At 49.1% G+C, this 15,713-nt stretch overlaps 1 protein-coding gene across 2 annotated transcripts in view; it reads left to right on the top strand.

The window, feature by feature from the left end:
* The window catches only part of LOC122367488 (filamin-A-like), a 58,628-nt gene that overhangs the window by 25,493 nt on the left and 17,422 nt on the right, over nucleotides 1-15,713 (top strand). For both annotated transcript variants that reach the window (XM_043340599.1, XM_043340597.1), the window contains 9 exons: nucleotides 737-910; nucleotides 1,210-1,374; nucleotides 1,533-1,705; nucleotides 1,987-2,143; nucleotides 2,456-2,585; nucleotides 2,862-3,018; nucleotides 3,323-3,490; nucleotides 3,908-4,047; nucleotides 4,553-4,688. In XM_043340599.1, coding sequence (XP_043196534.1) covers nucleotides 737-910; nucleotides 1,210-1,374; nucleotides 1,533-1,705; nucleotides 1,987-2,143; nucleotides 2,456-2,585; nucleotides 2,862-3,018; nucleotides 3,323-3,490; nucleotides 3,908-4,047; nucleotides 4,553-4,688 — 1,400 coding nt within the window. The remainder of the gene's footprint in view (nucleotides 1-736; nucleotides 911-1,209; nucleotides 1,375-1,532; nucleotides 1,706-1,986; nucleotides 2,144-2,455; nucleotides 2,586-2,861; nucleotides 3,019-3,322; nucleotides 3,491-3,907; nucleotides 4,048-4,552; nucleotides 4,689-15,713) is intronic.

Raw genomic sequence — 15,713 nt, 5'->3', positions numbered from 1 at the left:
GTTAGAAGGGTGCTTTGCACAAGCCCGTTGAAAGTACCCTCTCGCCTTTCCGCACGTGCAGGGCTCACTATCTCGCTCGCTCGTTCTTCGCCCAAAAGGCGTTTTACTGGTATTTTATTTCGTGTTTGGTGTGGAGTTTGCGGTGAAATTGGCTGCTGTGGATATATATTTTTACCCACCAAGGATTTTGCAGTTTTGTCGGTTTACATAAGTCTGCTTTGACATTGGTGCTAGCTGCTGTTAATCAGCTGTTTGCTGTGATGTAACCTTATTTTTATCACTGATTCTAAAGTAAGCGATTCCAAGTGCATGTTCAGAAATGTGATAACTGTCTTTATTTTCGTTGTCTTATCACATTTTATCGATGCTTGCGTTTGGTCGGTAGACGGTTATGCACCTCTTACTGTTTTATTGATTTCTTTCTCATTCCATGATTTATTTTCATGTTGGTTTCTCACCAACTAGGTAGCCAATAGCTCTGCATGTGTGTGATGGTGACTGATATTCGGTTTTTTATCACGTCGTTGAAAAAAGTGCATCACTTGGAGCTTGATCCAGTCCCTCCCCACGTACCATTATAGTTCGGATGATTCGATAAAGCCATTTTAATTTTCGGAATGCCGTTAAATGTTATATCGATCGATACAACGTCCCCCGCATATTCTGCGACCGAGCTCATTCTTTTTGATACGGATTCGCAGACTGACGGTGCGCTGCTTCCTCCGGCCTCCGCCAGGTGTCTTCGTCGACTCGCCGGCTGACGTCACGCTGGACGCGCGCAGCGTGGCCGGCTGTGAGGAGGGACGGGTCACCTGCCTCATCACCAACCCCTCGGGCGACACGACGCCCTCGTATGTGGAGTCGGGCCGGGATGGAACGTTCCAGATCTCCTACACGCCGTTCGAGGAGGGTCAGTGGCGCACATGACGGACGGCTCAGGAGTATTAAGAGCGGAGCGATAACCTGCGATGGGCTTAGTTAGACTTGAATGCTGCTTGATTTCGTCTATTTCTGATAAAAATCATTATTTTCCGTTCAACTCTTACTCGTTTTAGTTTGCTCAGTTTATTGCAAATGCAATAATTCGTTGCAATTGCAATAATTAACGAATTAACGACGAATTAACAATGCTCCTTGTTAATTCGTCGTCTTCCCTAGACGTAACTACGTCAATATGTATGATCTTATCTACCCGCTGTGCTTTCCCAGGTCGTCATGAGATCGAGATTGCCTATAACGGTGTCCAGGTGCCGGGCTCGCCGTTCTTTGTGCACGTTCGGCGAGGCTGCGAGCCCAGCCGGGTGACTGCCACGGGGCCGGGCCTGCGAGCGGCGACCGTCAACAAACCCAACTCGTTCACCGTCAACACCAGAGGTGAGCAAGGGCACAGCTATTAAGTACAACAAAACAAAAACAGCTATCTGCTTGCTGACAAGGGTAGCGTCTGCTCCGGAACGTGGCAAATACCAAACATCCTTGCACTTCGCTTAGCTTACTCCATGTATTTAGCTTACTGCTTTCTCCGTCCTCAGGAGCGGGCACCGGCGGTCTGGGTCTGGCCATCGAGGGCCCCTCCGAGGCTAAGATGTCCTGTGTGGATAACCTGGACGGCTCGTGCCTGGTCCAGTACATCCCCACCGAGCCCGGAGAGTACGATGTCAACATCAAGTTCGCCGACCAACACATTCCTGGATCTCCGTTCAAGGTTTGGCAAATCGCAGTTGGTTGCGTTATTGTTTTGTTCAGCTGTGTCACTTGTGTGAAATATCGTGATCCTTGTGTATTGTGTGTCTTAAATTTAATTTGTTGTTGATATTTAAGATGAGTTCAGGAGATGACGATATCCTTTTAATGAATTAGTAAGCAATTGAATTGACTTGATGACCCATGTGCCGATGGCATTCCTACGGGAGACCCGCAGGTGCCGATGACCTTTGCCTTATGCATCATGACCTTGACCCCGTGTGTGACCTCTGACCTCTCTAGGTACCGGTGGCGTGTGAGGTGGACGCCGGCGCCGTCATCGCGCACGGCCCGGGCGTGACCGCCGACAGCTGCCGCGCCAACGTACCCATGTCGTTCACCGTGGACGCCACGCGGTCGGCGCCGGCTGAGCTACGTGTCGACGTGCGCAGCGACAGGGGTGAGGGGCTAACGAGGCCGCGGGACTATGGTCCGCCTCTGCCATGGGTACTCTACAGCAGGAAAGGAATTGCAGTCAAACCCTGACTGTCACGGCCTGGTTTGAAGCTATTTGATAAATTACAAGGCAGACTGTTGAAACTGATTTGTTTGAAGACTAGAAAGTCTTTACATATTCACAGCCATAGATCCCGAAGTCCGAACATCTGACTTTTATCAGGAATATGGTTGACTTTACATGCCTAAAAAAATCGAAGCTGACAATCTCGGCCACCTATGAGCCTCTCAGCTTATCAGCTCTGCCGTATTTCAGGTCCTCTGCCCCGCCGGCCGTCGGTTAAGGATAACCGGGACGGCACGTATGAGGTGACGTACGAGCCGCCGCCAGAGGGCAGCATCTGCATCCCGCGAGTCACCTGGGGTGGAGTTGACATCCCTGGCAGGTGAGATAGACACTTGTCAGATATCCGTGGTGTCAGTCAGCTCATTGTTTAGTCTGTCGCAATTGGTCTCAGTCTCGAATAATGTCTGTGTATAACCCCATCGTCAGTCCTCGGCGACTGTGTCTCTTACCCCACCCTTTCACCGTCAGTCCGCGGCGTCTGTATCTCACCTCATTCTCACTCTCTCACCGTCAGTCCGTGGCATTAGTCTCTTATCCCACCCTCTCGCTGTCAGTCCGTGACGTCAGCTTCTAACCCTGCACCCTCTACCGCCAGTCCGTGGCGTCTGCCGGTGCGGCCGACCTGCGAGCCGTTTCGGGTACGTCTTTCCGGGCCGGGAGTATCCGGCCGCGGCCTGCCCGCCTCCCTGCCCACCCAGTTCACCATAGACACCAGGCAGGCCGGCTTCGGCGACCTCGAGGCACAGGTCATGGTGAGTGTAGTCCAACAACCAGACATGGTCAGTGAGGGCAACCGAGCTGTCCTAAGATCATAGGTCTGTCCTGGAAGAACCAGAAAGAGCTCAGAGTAATAGCTGGGTGTTACAGCGACTCATTCTAATCGCCAGCAGTAAGATAACAACCAGCAAGATGGATAAAGCATTTAGAAGGATTTATATTTTGTAATGGTACGCTGCTGCAGGCTCCATAAGTCCTCAGTTTACTGGCTTAATACTGCAGCGGTTTGTCGCCTTTTTTAATTGTGTTTTACATATGCACTCATCCCTCTTCGCGCAGGGTCCGGACCAGCAGCCGCGCACGGTGGAGATCATTGATAACGAGGACGGCACGTTCACGGGCTGGTACACGCCGGATGACTGCGGCCAGTACCGGGTGACCGTCCGGTACGGCGGCCGGCCGGTGGCCACCGCCGCCGTGCCCGTCCAGGTCGTGCCCAGTGGACAGGTGGGTTAGGGGAGGGTGGTGTCAGTCAGAAAAGGATGGGATAGCAATTACGTATCGAGACCCGTAGCGCTAGAAAATGACACTCTTATGTCCAACCTCTAAAGGGGCTCGTTTTTTTTTTTGTATAGAAAACGTAATTTTCTTGTTGTCTATGGTTATTACCATTCTTTGCGATCATCTTGCACCAAGCCAAAGCTGTACCTGAAACAAATACATTCGATTGAGTTTCCTTTCAACTTCGTAATGTCAGTCGTAACAAAATGGCTGCTCTATGTTTAGCATTGCGATGTTTGTTATTTGTCCCTATGTTTTAGGGCCTTGTTTGTCCCTAAGTCTAGTGAATAAGATAGTAGATATTAGACTTTCGAGGTAATTTGCCAGTGACTTAACTCCCTCCCTTCCCCTCCCCCTGGTCAGGCGGACCGGTGCCGGGTGGAGCAGGGCGACCTCCGGGACCAGGTGATCAGCGTCGGAGAGGAGCAGTGTATCACCGTCGACGCCAAACGCGCCGGAACCGGAAACATCACGTGCCGGGTCCGCTCCGCATCCGGATCCAGGTCAGTCCACCGGAAACGACGCACTTCCGGTCCGGAAATTACCTCAGACTGATGTTTCTACATGTGATTCTTGATAATAAAGATAACCAAAGATAACCTAGTGATCAAATGACATTAAACTCCGGAAATGTGATTGTGACTCACGACATCTGATCGAGATTGATAGCAACAAATAGTCGAAATGTCGTTTTCTGTTTGATGTATTAGCGATCATTGGCGAAATGCCGGCCAAAACAAATATCAGCGCTACTTAATTGCCGCCGTCTAACCTCTGCTCATTTATAAATCGTGCGAAAATGATGTGCCGATTTTGTTTGGCTCCCGGTTCGATGGGGCACGTGGTGCTCCTGATGCAATCCTCATTAGGTGCCTCGAACCCCATTAGGGTTCATGACCTGCCGTTTGGCTGTGACTGCAAGGTCTTGCTGTGGTTCTACTCTGGGCGCACCTCTTTATGCCTGTTATGACAGAACGCGTCTGACTGGGTCTGTGTCTGGGGTTTCAGCTGTGCCGATGTGGATGTCGAGGACAACAGAGACGGCACCTACAAGGTGTACTTTCGGGTGGACAAGCCCGGAGAATATGTGCTTAATATTAAGTTTGGTGGGGAGACCATTCCAGACGGACTGTACACATTCACGGTGAGTACCGACCCGAACTGGGTTGCTGTCACATAAGTAACCGATCAGGCTCGTAGCACCGGAAAGAGCGGAGTAGTCAATGTCCTGCTTTGTGCCTAATCGTAACTCTATATTGTGATTGATGCCATTTTAAAGTCTTTCTTTTTTCTTTCTTGTGTTAGTGTAGGTATGATCCAATGCTTAATATGCGGCGAATTGGCCTTTCTCGAGTAAATCGCATGACAAATATTCAGTTTCCTGAGTCCAAGATGCTGTTTGTTGTCTTGTCCTGGAGATCAGGATTGATTTACTAACGTTTTTATTATGACGGTTAAGTTATTTGACAACGTGCTAATCGACTGGAATAATGCCAATAACGACAGTTTTGTGGTTTCCATGAAATCGAAAATAAACGAGCGCTTCAGGAGCAGCCTGTCGATGTTCAATTCAATATTTCCGATAAAACAGCTCGGCTGATGGCATCATGTCATGTGAAGGTCATGGAAGGTATTCGACGTAACTCAGTAGGTAGGTACTGAGTTGACCAACGGACAAAACGTTCTATTTGAAACCCAGTGCAGGAAGTTTTTTTTTGACACATATTCGTATCCCTTTTCACACAATAAAGTTTTATTTGTGATAAGTTCACATGATTATGAAACCTATGAAATATGCCCTTTAAAAATGCCGCCCGCTATACACTTGCCGATAACCGCGTCACATCCGTTGTTAGGAAGTCTGCACATTGTTTCATCACCTCTTATTTTCCCTTCGCATTGAAAATCTCGTCCATTCTTCGGACTAAGTGGACTACGGTGTGTCGCGTCCAAATATATTTTTGAATAACTGTCCAACGTCCCAGACGGTGACACTGATCGTTAATTATGACTTCCCAATTTGTTAATCGTCAGTGCCCACACCATGGCACGGCGCCGCTGCGTGAGGGTAAAATTCCGGAGCCATGGCGCTGAATCACCGTGCCTAACATTCCTTTCAGCCATCTTGGCAACTTCCTCGGACAGTTCCTGGCAGGATGCGTTACTGCGCCGCACTCGAGTACCGAGTGTAAACACGACGGATGCCTGCCTCACTATCCATAACACCCGACTGTGTGTTAGTTGCCTTCCCCCGAGCTCCCACCGTCCTCCCTGGCTGTGACCGGCCCGGCCGCGGCCGGCGGCTGCCCAGAGGCCACCGCTGCTGACGACCTCTGACCCCCGGCGCGGCCGCGGGCAGTATTTATTCCCGGACCGGGCTCCGTTGTATCGGCACCTGTTATGTTTGGCTGCGTCCAGTACCGCGGAAGCGTCCGCTCCCCGTCGCTGCCCAAAATACGACCCGCCGCCGGCCAGCCACTGACGGCCGCCTTCCTCTGGCGGTGGGAGATACACATAGCCGCGAACAGCGCATTACGCCATAGCTCAGAGGCGGCGGTATGCGCTGAAAGGTGTACTGGAGAAGCTCGACAAAGCAGAAGGCGAAGGGAGAAAGAGACACCCATGTAGGCATATACGTTACCGATGTGCGACCAACTGTCACCGCATGTCACCGCTAATGGACAGGTAAACACCGGTGATCCTCGGTCGGTGACAGCTACAGTGGGAGAGAAAACAGAGGACGGCTTGACAAGTCTCTCAGCAGTCAGTCTGAGGGCTGCGGCGTCCCTGAGAGCAGCTCTGCTCGGATGGCGAAGATCCATGTAATGGTTAATGTTGGAAGGTCTGATAAAACTTCGGTGAATTCAAGCTAGCCGTGATGACCCGTGGAATGTCCGATGAAACGGTGGCTATTTCAGGACCTAGACGCGCTGAGCTGTGGAATGTCCGAGAAGGGTTCAGGAGCTGTCCGCTGAGCGGTGTGGTCTGTGGGTCGTTTCAACAGCCGTGATCGGTCGGGACATTCGTCTGACCCGCACCCCACTGTGTGTGCCAAAGTAAACCCGGTCTGCGCTCTGGACCGGGTATGTGAACGAAATACTCCCGTTGCGGCTACTGTTTGACTCAGCGGGTGCAAACTGTGCATCTGCACGCGGTGCACGATTGTGCATAGGGTGCAATCGACCGCAATTCATTTAGCTGCCGATAGGTTTTGAGATGGAGTGATTGCTCAGGCGCGTGGTTTTCAGCCGCCACGGCCCACGCCACATTGCCACATTGCCACGACACCAATAGATGGGGCTAGACGCCTCCATTCGTTGTTGAATGTCATTGTTTATGTGGAGTGAGTGAAACGCTTGCTATTATGTATTGCACTTCATACAAATAAATTGTGAAAGCTCTGACCCGAAACGACTATTATGGGAGCAGCAAAATCATACACGAATGCTACATACATGGATGTAATTTTTTGCTATTATATTTTCTAAGGATTTTAAGAAGAACAACATTTTCAGCTAATTTAAGCACCGATCGATACAAAACGAACACTATCTATTTTTTTTTTTTTACTTGTTCCATTGTACTGCGAAAATCAGTTGATTTTTTTCCAACGCCGGCTGACAGGACATGTCCTGTCAGCGTCATTTTCCAAGTTGCACATCGACTAGTGATCTGGTGCGACGTGACCTGAGTCTCGGCCATGGGCTGCCCCACGACTGTTTGCTGGTCTGTTTGGCACCCATTTACCCGTCTCATGCTAAGCCGACTGTCTGGTAGGTAAATATTTCCACCGTTTGTCCATCAGTAAACTATCTGTGTTAAGTTTGCCGTCCCTCTCAGCTTGTTTACGGCACCAGTTACTCCCAGCGAGTGGCAGGTGTAGGTCACATTGAGCACACCATCACCCCGGCCCGGTGTATGCGGATCGGGATAGAAACTGCTCGTTTCGCTTTAACCAGGTCTAGGGTGAGCTATACTGCCTAAATTGAAAGTCCAACTGATCTTCATTTATTTCCTTGGAGATAATCTAAACGGCTAACGAATAGGACTAATGGCTCGACTGATCTTTGCCTTCCGAAGCGTGTCAGACATGTTTGCAGCTGCTTGGCGTCTTTCCAGCGCCTTATACAGATGCGCTGTGTGCTAAAACGGCGGCTTAATGCGGGCCCTGTGTGCTCCCGACACCGGCTTGTTGTTCCTATAGGCAGGTTCATTGTACGGGCGCGCAGCGTTCGAGCAGTCTCGGACTGGTTTTGTTCCAGGACGGTCGGTAATTATGGTTCGGACGGGTTCGAATTCAGAGCGCCGGTTTTCATCGTCAAGAAAGAGCTTGTGCCAAGTTCTTCGTGTAACCATGGGAAGTATTTCGGCATTGTATTTCCTAGATGGCGGACGCTGTTGGCTCTCTTCGGCTGGTATTGCGCGCAAGAAGATGTGGACGGTCTGCGGAAGGTGGCCATGAAAGATACACCGCGGCACAAATGATAACGCCCATAAGCGGGTCGTCACAACGCTGGGCCGCACCGAGCGGCGTGGTTCCTATAGTTGTCAACAGATGGCTGCAGCTGTGTAACGCCTGCACACTGCGGGCATGCTGTGCCGCACTACACCAATCTCCCGCCGCGATGGCATGTGACGTCTTTTAGTGCTCGTGCTGCGCTGGAAGACGTCAGGTACCGTGTTGAAAATACTAGGAAAATACAGGGATTCTGTTGTTGCCTGTTTCCGACACAGATATTTGATCGTTAATCAGAACCTGTTTTAGCACGCAGTGAAATTATGAAGTAATACACAAGACGACACTTTTCATGCAAGCACGCTTTCTTCATCACAAGTCACAAGACATCGCCGTCCCAGTCATTGTAACACTTTCAGAGGTCAGTTAAGTGAAACACTCCCAAGGTGAAACTCAGTAAAAATGTAGGCACGTCTTGTCACGTCATTATATTATTTACCCTACGCAATTTGTTGCATGCACAAACTTTTTTCGTTTATCGTTTCTACAACCTGTTTATAAATACTCGCTACCAGCGCGCATGTCAGGGATGCCTGCAGTTTTTGTGCCCGCGGTAAACAGGACTATTTGTGCTAATTTACATTGGTTCCGTCTGGCACACACCGGTCGCTGCCTATCTGTGTGGCCTCAAACTGTCACACGTCGAGTGGCGGGGACCGGGCACACTCGAGAGGATTCAGAATGAGGTGAGCTCGGTAGAGCTGGAATGAATTGATGAACATGTAAAGAAGGTGGCTATCGGGGGATGGCTCAGGGCTGAGGAAGCACTAGTTGGGGCCTTCCATAGCGACTCGAGGTCAAACTGCATAGTTACTTGGGTTAGTCTCATTTGAAGATAGCGACTTACATAACCACGAGCCAGGCCTCAATGGTGCTCCACTATGCTATCTCTATTTAAAAAATGCCGGGACAATGTCTAGCTGGTTACTGGGTCAGTACCGAATATTACCTCCATCTCACCATTGTTACCATTCCAATGTCTGCAAACTCCCTCCTTAGTTGTTACCAAGTCAGTAGCTCTGGCAGCGGGGCCAGCTCTGCCCCGGGCGGTACACGGGCGTTGTGGAGCGACCGCACCGCGCTGCCGGCCTTCGGTGCGCCTGTCGACGGCCGTCCGGTCGAGCTGGGGCTGACAGCCGCCGGGCAGCGCCGAGCACCGCCGGGCGCCGCCCGGCAGCCAGGCGCGGCTACCTGGGCGGTGTTCCACGGCCTGACGCTGCAGTGCGCTGCGCTGCGCTGCTGTATTAGTGCGGCATTTGAGACTGGTTCGGCTTGCCTCTTCAGCGTTGCGAGCGTCCGAGTTTGTTGATGCTTTCATGGAAACCCAATAAACCGCAGCGCGCGCAGCGCAGTGCCGTGAAACAGTGCCCTGACGAGGTCTGGCTATACCGTACCGCCGGGCTGGGACTGCTCGACAATGGAGATGCTTCCCCCGCCGCCGCTGCTTCGGTCCCTCGAACGAAGGAATCAGGACGGCCGACCACTCCCGCTGAGGGTTTAGGGCTGGTGCGTTGACTGTCACCTGACGCCACCTCTAACAGAGGACGCTGGCTGGAGGACAGCGCTTGTAATGCTGTGCCGCTTCCTGTTGCTGGTGGCGCTACAATGCTGTCTGGCGATGATCCTCTTTTCTTTTTATTGACTGCTTCGGAGGATGTAGCTTAGAGCAGATGGCCCGGAATGAGTGAGCACTACTTGCTGTAATATAAGAGAAAGAAGAAGGTGAACGTAATATGGAACACCCCAGTAATATGGAACACATCATGTTCTCCAAACAAACACACAACGAACACATCCATGTTCCCTGAAAATATGCTAAAAGCTGTATTTTTGGCCCGTACTTCTTTTCCAATCCCAGCGCCGTTTCACCGCCACAATCGCTCTCTTGTTGAGCATTCCGTAGATTGGTAATATGAGAAACACCGCTATGGACGGATGCCAGCGGCTGGCACCGAGCCTCCGGCCTGTTCCCGGGGTCCCCGCCTGGAAAAATGGGCGTGCCCGCTGCTGGGCTGGGGGTTTCGGGCAGGTGGCGCGCAGGTCGCCGGCGCTGGGGCGGTCCGTTTCGGTACCCGGCGGCGCTGGTCTGGCCTGTCTGACCCCTGGCGGTATCGGAGGGACCCACGGACCAGCGCGACCGTGTGCGGGACCGGGACGGTGCTGAGAGCGGACTTCCTGCACGTGCCGGCTGACACGGACCCAGCAGGTAACCATGCCGGCAGCGGCGGTGTCCTCCGACATTACACATGAAACACGTAACGTCTTGGTTACTAACGCCAGGCTGGTCTGTAGGTGAAGATTTGCTTTACGGGTCATCCCCATAAACTGCTGATCATTAGTCGGTGCTAATGTAAAGGGAAACTTTGATGTAGCCTAGTTCCCTGCTTTGTAGCTCATCATAAAACACGATGACATGGGAATGTCCTAAACCTGGAACTGATCAGGAAGCCGACAAAATTATTACCCTTAACCCTATTCCTGGCGGGGGGGGGCCTCAGGAGCCCCCCCCTGAGGTTTTTTGGTTATTTCTCCCAAACGCGTTGAGCTAGGAAGCTCAAATTTTCTGACTTTTCCTAAAAGGCTTCTACGCAACATGTCTGAAAATTTTGAGTTGATCTGACCTCAGGTCAGGTCACCAGAGGCGGTTTGGTGACCCTACCTCAGAAAAGTTTGCAATCACGCCAGAGCTAGAGTTTTTGACCGATCAATTTCTTCTCTTCAGGCTTTAGTTAGGAACCAGTATGTGCAATTTGTATATCTCGGAATTTTGATATCGGTCACCTAAGGTCAGGTCAGTTTCGCGACCTCCCCATTATAAGTCAATGGGGGAAAAATCAACTCCCTGTTTTTACCACTAAAACGGGTCGGAATGGCCCCATATACCATACATGACTTTATATACGATCAACCTTCACTACCTTGAGGTCTGTTTTGCTGTTGGGCAGCTGTGAGGTCATGTGACGTCATCAAAGGTCACCAAAGGTTTTTGGCCAATAACTCCGTACAGGAACAAGATACAGACGCGTGGATGGTCTCATTGTGTTCAGCTCGTCAAGACGCATCGAATGATATACATGATGACCTCGAGGTCACGTGACCTGAGGTCAACCTTTGACCTTGACCTTGCGAGGTCAAAATATATATCATTCGATGCGGATTGACGAGAGGATCACGATGATGCCCTTAGTTTGTTCCTATCTTGACTAATTCGAAAGTTATTCGAGAAAAACTCTCTCCATATCTAGCGCCGCCATTTTGACTTTTTCGACCCCTGTGACGTCATCTTTGACCTGACCTGAAAATGACCTTGGTAAAAATTGTAGATCTTGACCGTGCGTATCCGATGCCGTTTACCGTTTGTCGCTATCTTGCTTCGTTCTCGAGATCTCAGGGGGGGGGGCCGAATCGGCCCCCCCCCCCGCCAGTTTCTTGTCCCGGCGGAGCCCGCCAGGAATAGGGTTAAAGCGTATTTGAGATGTGGCCAAACGTTCAACTTAATTTTACGATTCAAGGGCTCGAACTACTTATTTCTTCTAAAATTCACGTGGAATTAACTGGATAATAGTTGCAAATCAGTATTGATTTTTTATTTATTGCATTCAAGAAACACAAATACATAGTGGTGTTGACTGGTGTTCCCAAATACATAGTGGTTTCCTCCAACCATTCCTACCCATGCAAGCTTACCCACAGTAGCAACATTTGCGACTTCGAGATCCAGTAATCACAGTCGCTTTAATTTCCTTCGCTGCTGGCATGTTGTCAAACAAGATTTGCACCGCCCTTCGAAGAGATTACATCTGTCTAAGAGAGGTGTTTTAGAGAAAGGTGACCAATGGACGCTTGGACTGGTGCTTTGAGTAAAATGTGTTCTACGAGCAATGCGTGCTCCTATATCTTATATTGGTCATTCCGGAATATTAATAAAGAATAAAATGGCCATTGGGGCTAATTTATAGCCACAACATAACATGCAAAAGATATACCATTGCTTTTTAATTGAGATATTGTCTACTCTAATTCAAATTAAAATATTCAAATTAAAAGTCATTTGTGTCAGGAGTTACACGTGCTTAACAGTACCACATTCTTAGACCAACTGTACAAATAATTATATTTTTAACAAATTCAAACAAACGTTTGCCCCTATTTTGCAGCTGCATGGTTTCCCCCTATGGTCCATAAGTTATTGCACTAACACGAGTACGGTGCAGTGTGCGGTGGTGAAAAGTCACCCAACGATGAACAAAGAGGCACAATAGTGGACAGTATCATATTTCAGATGAGATATCCCATCGCAACTGGCTAAAATTATTTTTAATCTGACATCTCTCATTCAGAATTAGCTTTTTTGTCACTGAAGGCAACCCTACCTATATTTTCCTTGCCGTGCTGCAGTCATGTGAACACTATCGATCTTGTCCGGAGTTTGCCAGAAGCTGTCAAATTTGTCTGCTCTGGGCTCAATTTGAAACCGCCATTAGCTGGTCGCCGTCCAGGACTTGACATTGGAACGCGATCGCTGACCCGGTCATGGAGGAGAGAGGTGGAACGATCGTAAATTCAGCGCCACGGAGCCTCGCATCTGGCCAAATCGAGCCGAGTGGCTGAAAGGAGTACCACAGCATGTTTGCTTATTGAGATATGGATTTAACAAAATTGCTACGCGTAGAATATAGACTGAACACGAAATGAAGCATTTTAAGCTCGTCATGACCTTCGAGACGCACTCTGATGTATGTATGTCACATATCTAGGCTGCTTCCGAGCGTGAATTCACAGTGGTCCTTGCATCATTCCTGGAGGCAGTGGGATCAGCCTTTAACCTTTCACTGTCCCAATATAACCTGCTGAGCACCACTGAGCCAGGTTTAAATGGCTTACATGATTTAATGAGGCAATCAAGTTAATCTCCTCCGAGTCCACGTCACCCTCTATCCCCAGCAGTTCGGTCCCTCTTTTGCCAACTCGTCTCCGGAAACGGCGCCGCCGTTTGCGCGATAAGCACCTTGACCATGTCTTCTGGACCATCGCTAATTATTTCCGCTGCACTCGAGGAGGTTATTTTTACCGCTTAACTAGCGACGACTTGGCCATTGAAATGTCAACCAAACGAAATAGCAATTTTCCCTGGCGCAAGGCTGAGGCTTTTGGCTCGAAAGCATTCCCTGGCTTAGGTATATTTATTCGCTTGTCTTCATAGTAAACTTTGATTAAATTAGATCTGCATAAATGTGTATTCACTCTAGGTAGTAAGGACATATACGGCCTTAGTAAGAGCTATTTTGCAGTTGTATTTTATTATTCGAAATTGGCTGTTACGGAATTGCATTTACACACAGAGCACCATCGTTAATGTCTTTACATTTGTATTGGCTTATGATTGCCTCTGCTCTGTGCAATTAACAAAGCTTTAACCATTTTATAGCAATCATAGCGGGTGCTGATTTCCTAGCTTATTCATCTTAACAAAACTTTCCATTTTATGAGAGAGACATCAGATTGTACGAAGTACGCCTTTCAAAAGTAATTGAGTTCAACGACAATGTAAAAGTGTAAAGGAAACGCTTCGTTTTTACAGACGTTTTGTATCCAGGAATATGTTAAAACAAGTTATTGAAGAAAAATTACAATGAGAATGATGTTAAGTTTTCACTAAGTGGACTGGATAGTGGGCAATGCTACTAGCCCTGTTCAATATATGTGACTGCATAACGGAATGCCTGCATCCATTTCATCGTTGGCACGGGTGTCGTGCTGGTATGCCAGCTCAGTATATATCTCGACCTCCAACTGAAAGCCCGGCTGGAGTCTGCCCATTGTAAATTGTCGGCTCCTGTTGTAAATTGGCAGAGAACCGGGCGCCCTCCCTGCCGCGTGCCCGCTGGTCTGGTTAAGATATTGGCCGGGAGCCTAGAATGGGTTAGGACCTGGTTCGGCCACTGATTGACCGACAGGACATTTTGTAAACTGAAACGGTGCCGTTCGACCGAAACGGGGTGGAGAACCGCATGCGACGAGTGAAATTTTATCGCCAGATGCCGGATTTCAAGGGTGTATCACTTTTTATATACCTACCCTTTGTGTTTCTCATTCCATGCATTCATGTCAGCAAATTTGTGACACTTGTAGTACCGCACTGAGTGGGTCGTATCTCGGCACCTGGCGAAATCGTCCTAGCGAATCCGATCAAAAGTTTGAACCGACTTGTCCGTTACATAACGTTGAAAATTTTCCACTCCTTATGCATCTATCCAGAAACGCTGAAATCAGCGGTTCCAGATTGCACCAGATGACAGACCACAAATCGGCCCCAGCAGCCTGCAGGCACGTTAGAGAGGCTGACGATTGCCAAGAAATTCCTATCGGTTCCACTGCTAGCTGTGCCAAGCGTGCTAGCTCCAGTTTTCACCAATAATCAACGAGTTCGACTGGTCAGGGTCTCCTCTAGGTAGTTATGGTCGTTGTAACTTTAAATACATCACTCGCTTTTTTGCATGGCTTGTAAACTTACCCAGCACTTTCAGTTCATAAAATATCGTCAATCGTTATCCAAAGAGTAAAAAACGGCGCCCGAATGAACATCTGCTTCAAAAGAAATGTCGAGTAGTTCTCACACACCATTGGAAGAGTGATTTAGAAGCTGTTAAGCTGCTTCAAAATACAGAATACCACCAACTCAGTCAGATAGTTGTCTGACGTGAAATGGTCGGGACTACCATTTCACTACCACTACCATTATGTCCATTATGACTACCATTATGTATCCGTTTAGCTTGTGTTACGAATATGAGACGGCTGCTTTAGACGTTTATGTTCTCACTCGGCTCATTTTTCCCAATTTATGTTGGCAGCAGTAAACCAGCATTATCACCCCTGCTTTGTGGCACGGTACGATACTTAATTTATTTTTATTGGAGCGTTGTTTTCATTTTATAATAAGGGAAGCGACCGTATAAATGTTCCGCTCGGTTTAGAGGAGCTCGCTAAAGCTCGGTTGATCGTCTCGGCGGTCGGTAATTGATCTCTATTTTAGACCTAAGGAGCAATGCCTGCCAGCAGTTTGGTCTGTACAAACAAGCCACCGCTGCGTTATTGACAACGAAATAACCTGGGTGACAGTGACGTCCGGTGATGACCACCGTGCCCTTCCATAGTAGCTGTCATCCTGACCGTCACCACCGCCCGCCCATGGCGTCTGTCATCCTCCGTGACTGCTGTCGGCGTATCATGACGTCCGTCAGTGGTCCATTACGCCATCAACGGCACTGATCAAAGAACCGCGAACGTCTGATCGGGGAGGTATGGACGAGGAATTTGTATGTCAGTACCAACTGTTCTGAACAAGTCATCAGAATTTTGCGCACGTCCTTTCTTTCAGTTAAGTTAGTCGGAGCAATTTCAAAGAATCCCTAAATTTGTGCCGTTTCTGACTCTTATTCAAGCTAATTGAAATTCTTTAATTGTCTGCTAAAATCAGATTATTACAAAATGTAAAAGAAAGCAGTGGCTCCCAATGTAGCTCTCGTTTCTGTCTGTGGCTCGCACGTTAGCCCCGTTTTGGCCGGCGGCACCGAGTGGAATTTACCCCGCCGCCCACCTCCGCCGCTCCCTGCGTTTTTATCGTTGACTTATCACGTGTCAGGTGTGACA

Source organism: Amphibalanus amphitrite, unplaced genomic scaffold (genome assembly GCF_019059575.1).
Source record: "Amphibalanus amphitrite isolate SeventyFive unplaced genomic scaffold, NRLGWU_Aamphi_draft 000873F_arrow, whole genome shotgun sequence".
NCBI lineage: Eukaryota > Metazoa > Arthropoda > Thecostraca > Balanomorpha > Balanidae > Amphibalanus > Amphibalanus amphitrite.
Note: the sequence above shows the minus strand (reverse complement) of the source record. Positions and strands in the feature narration are given on the sequence as shown.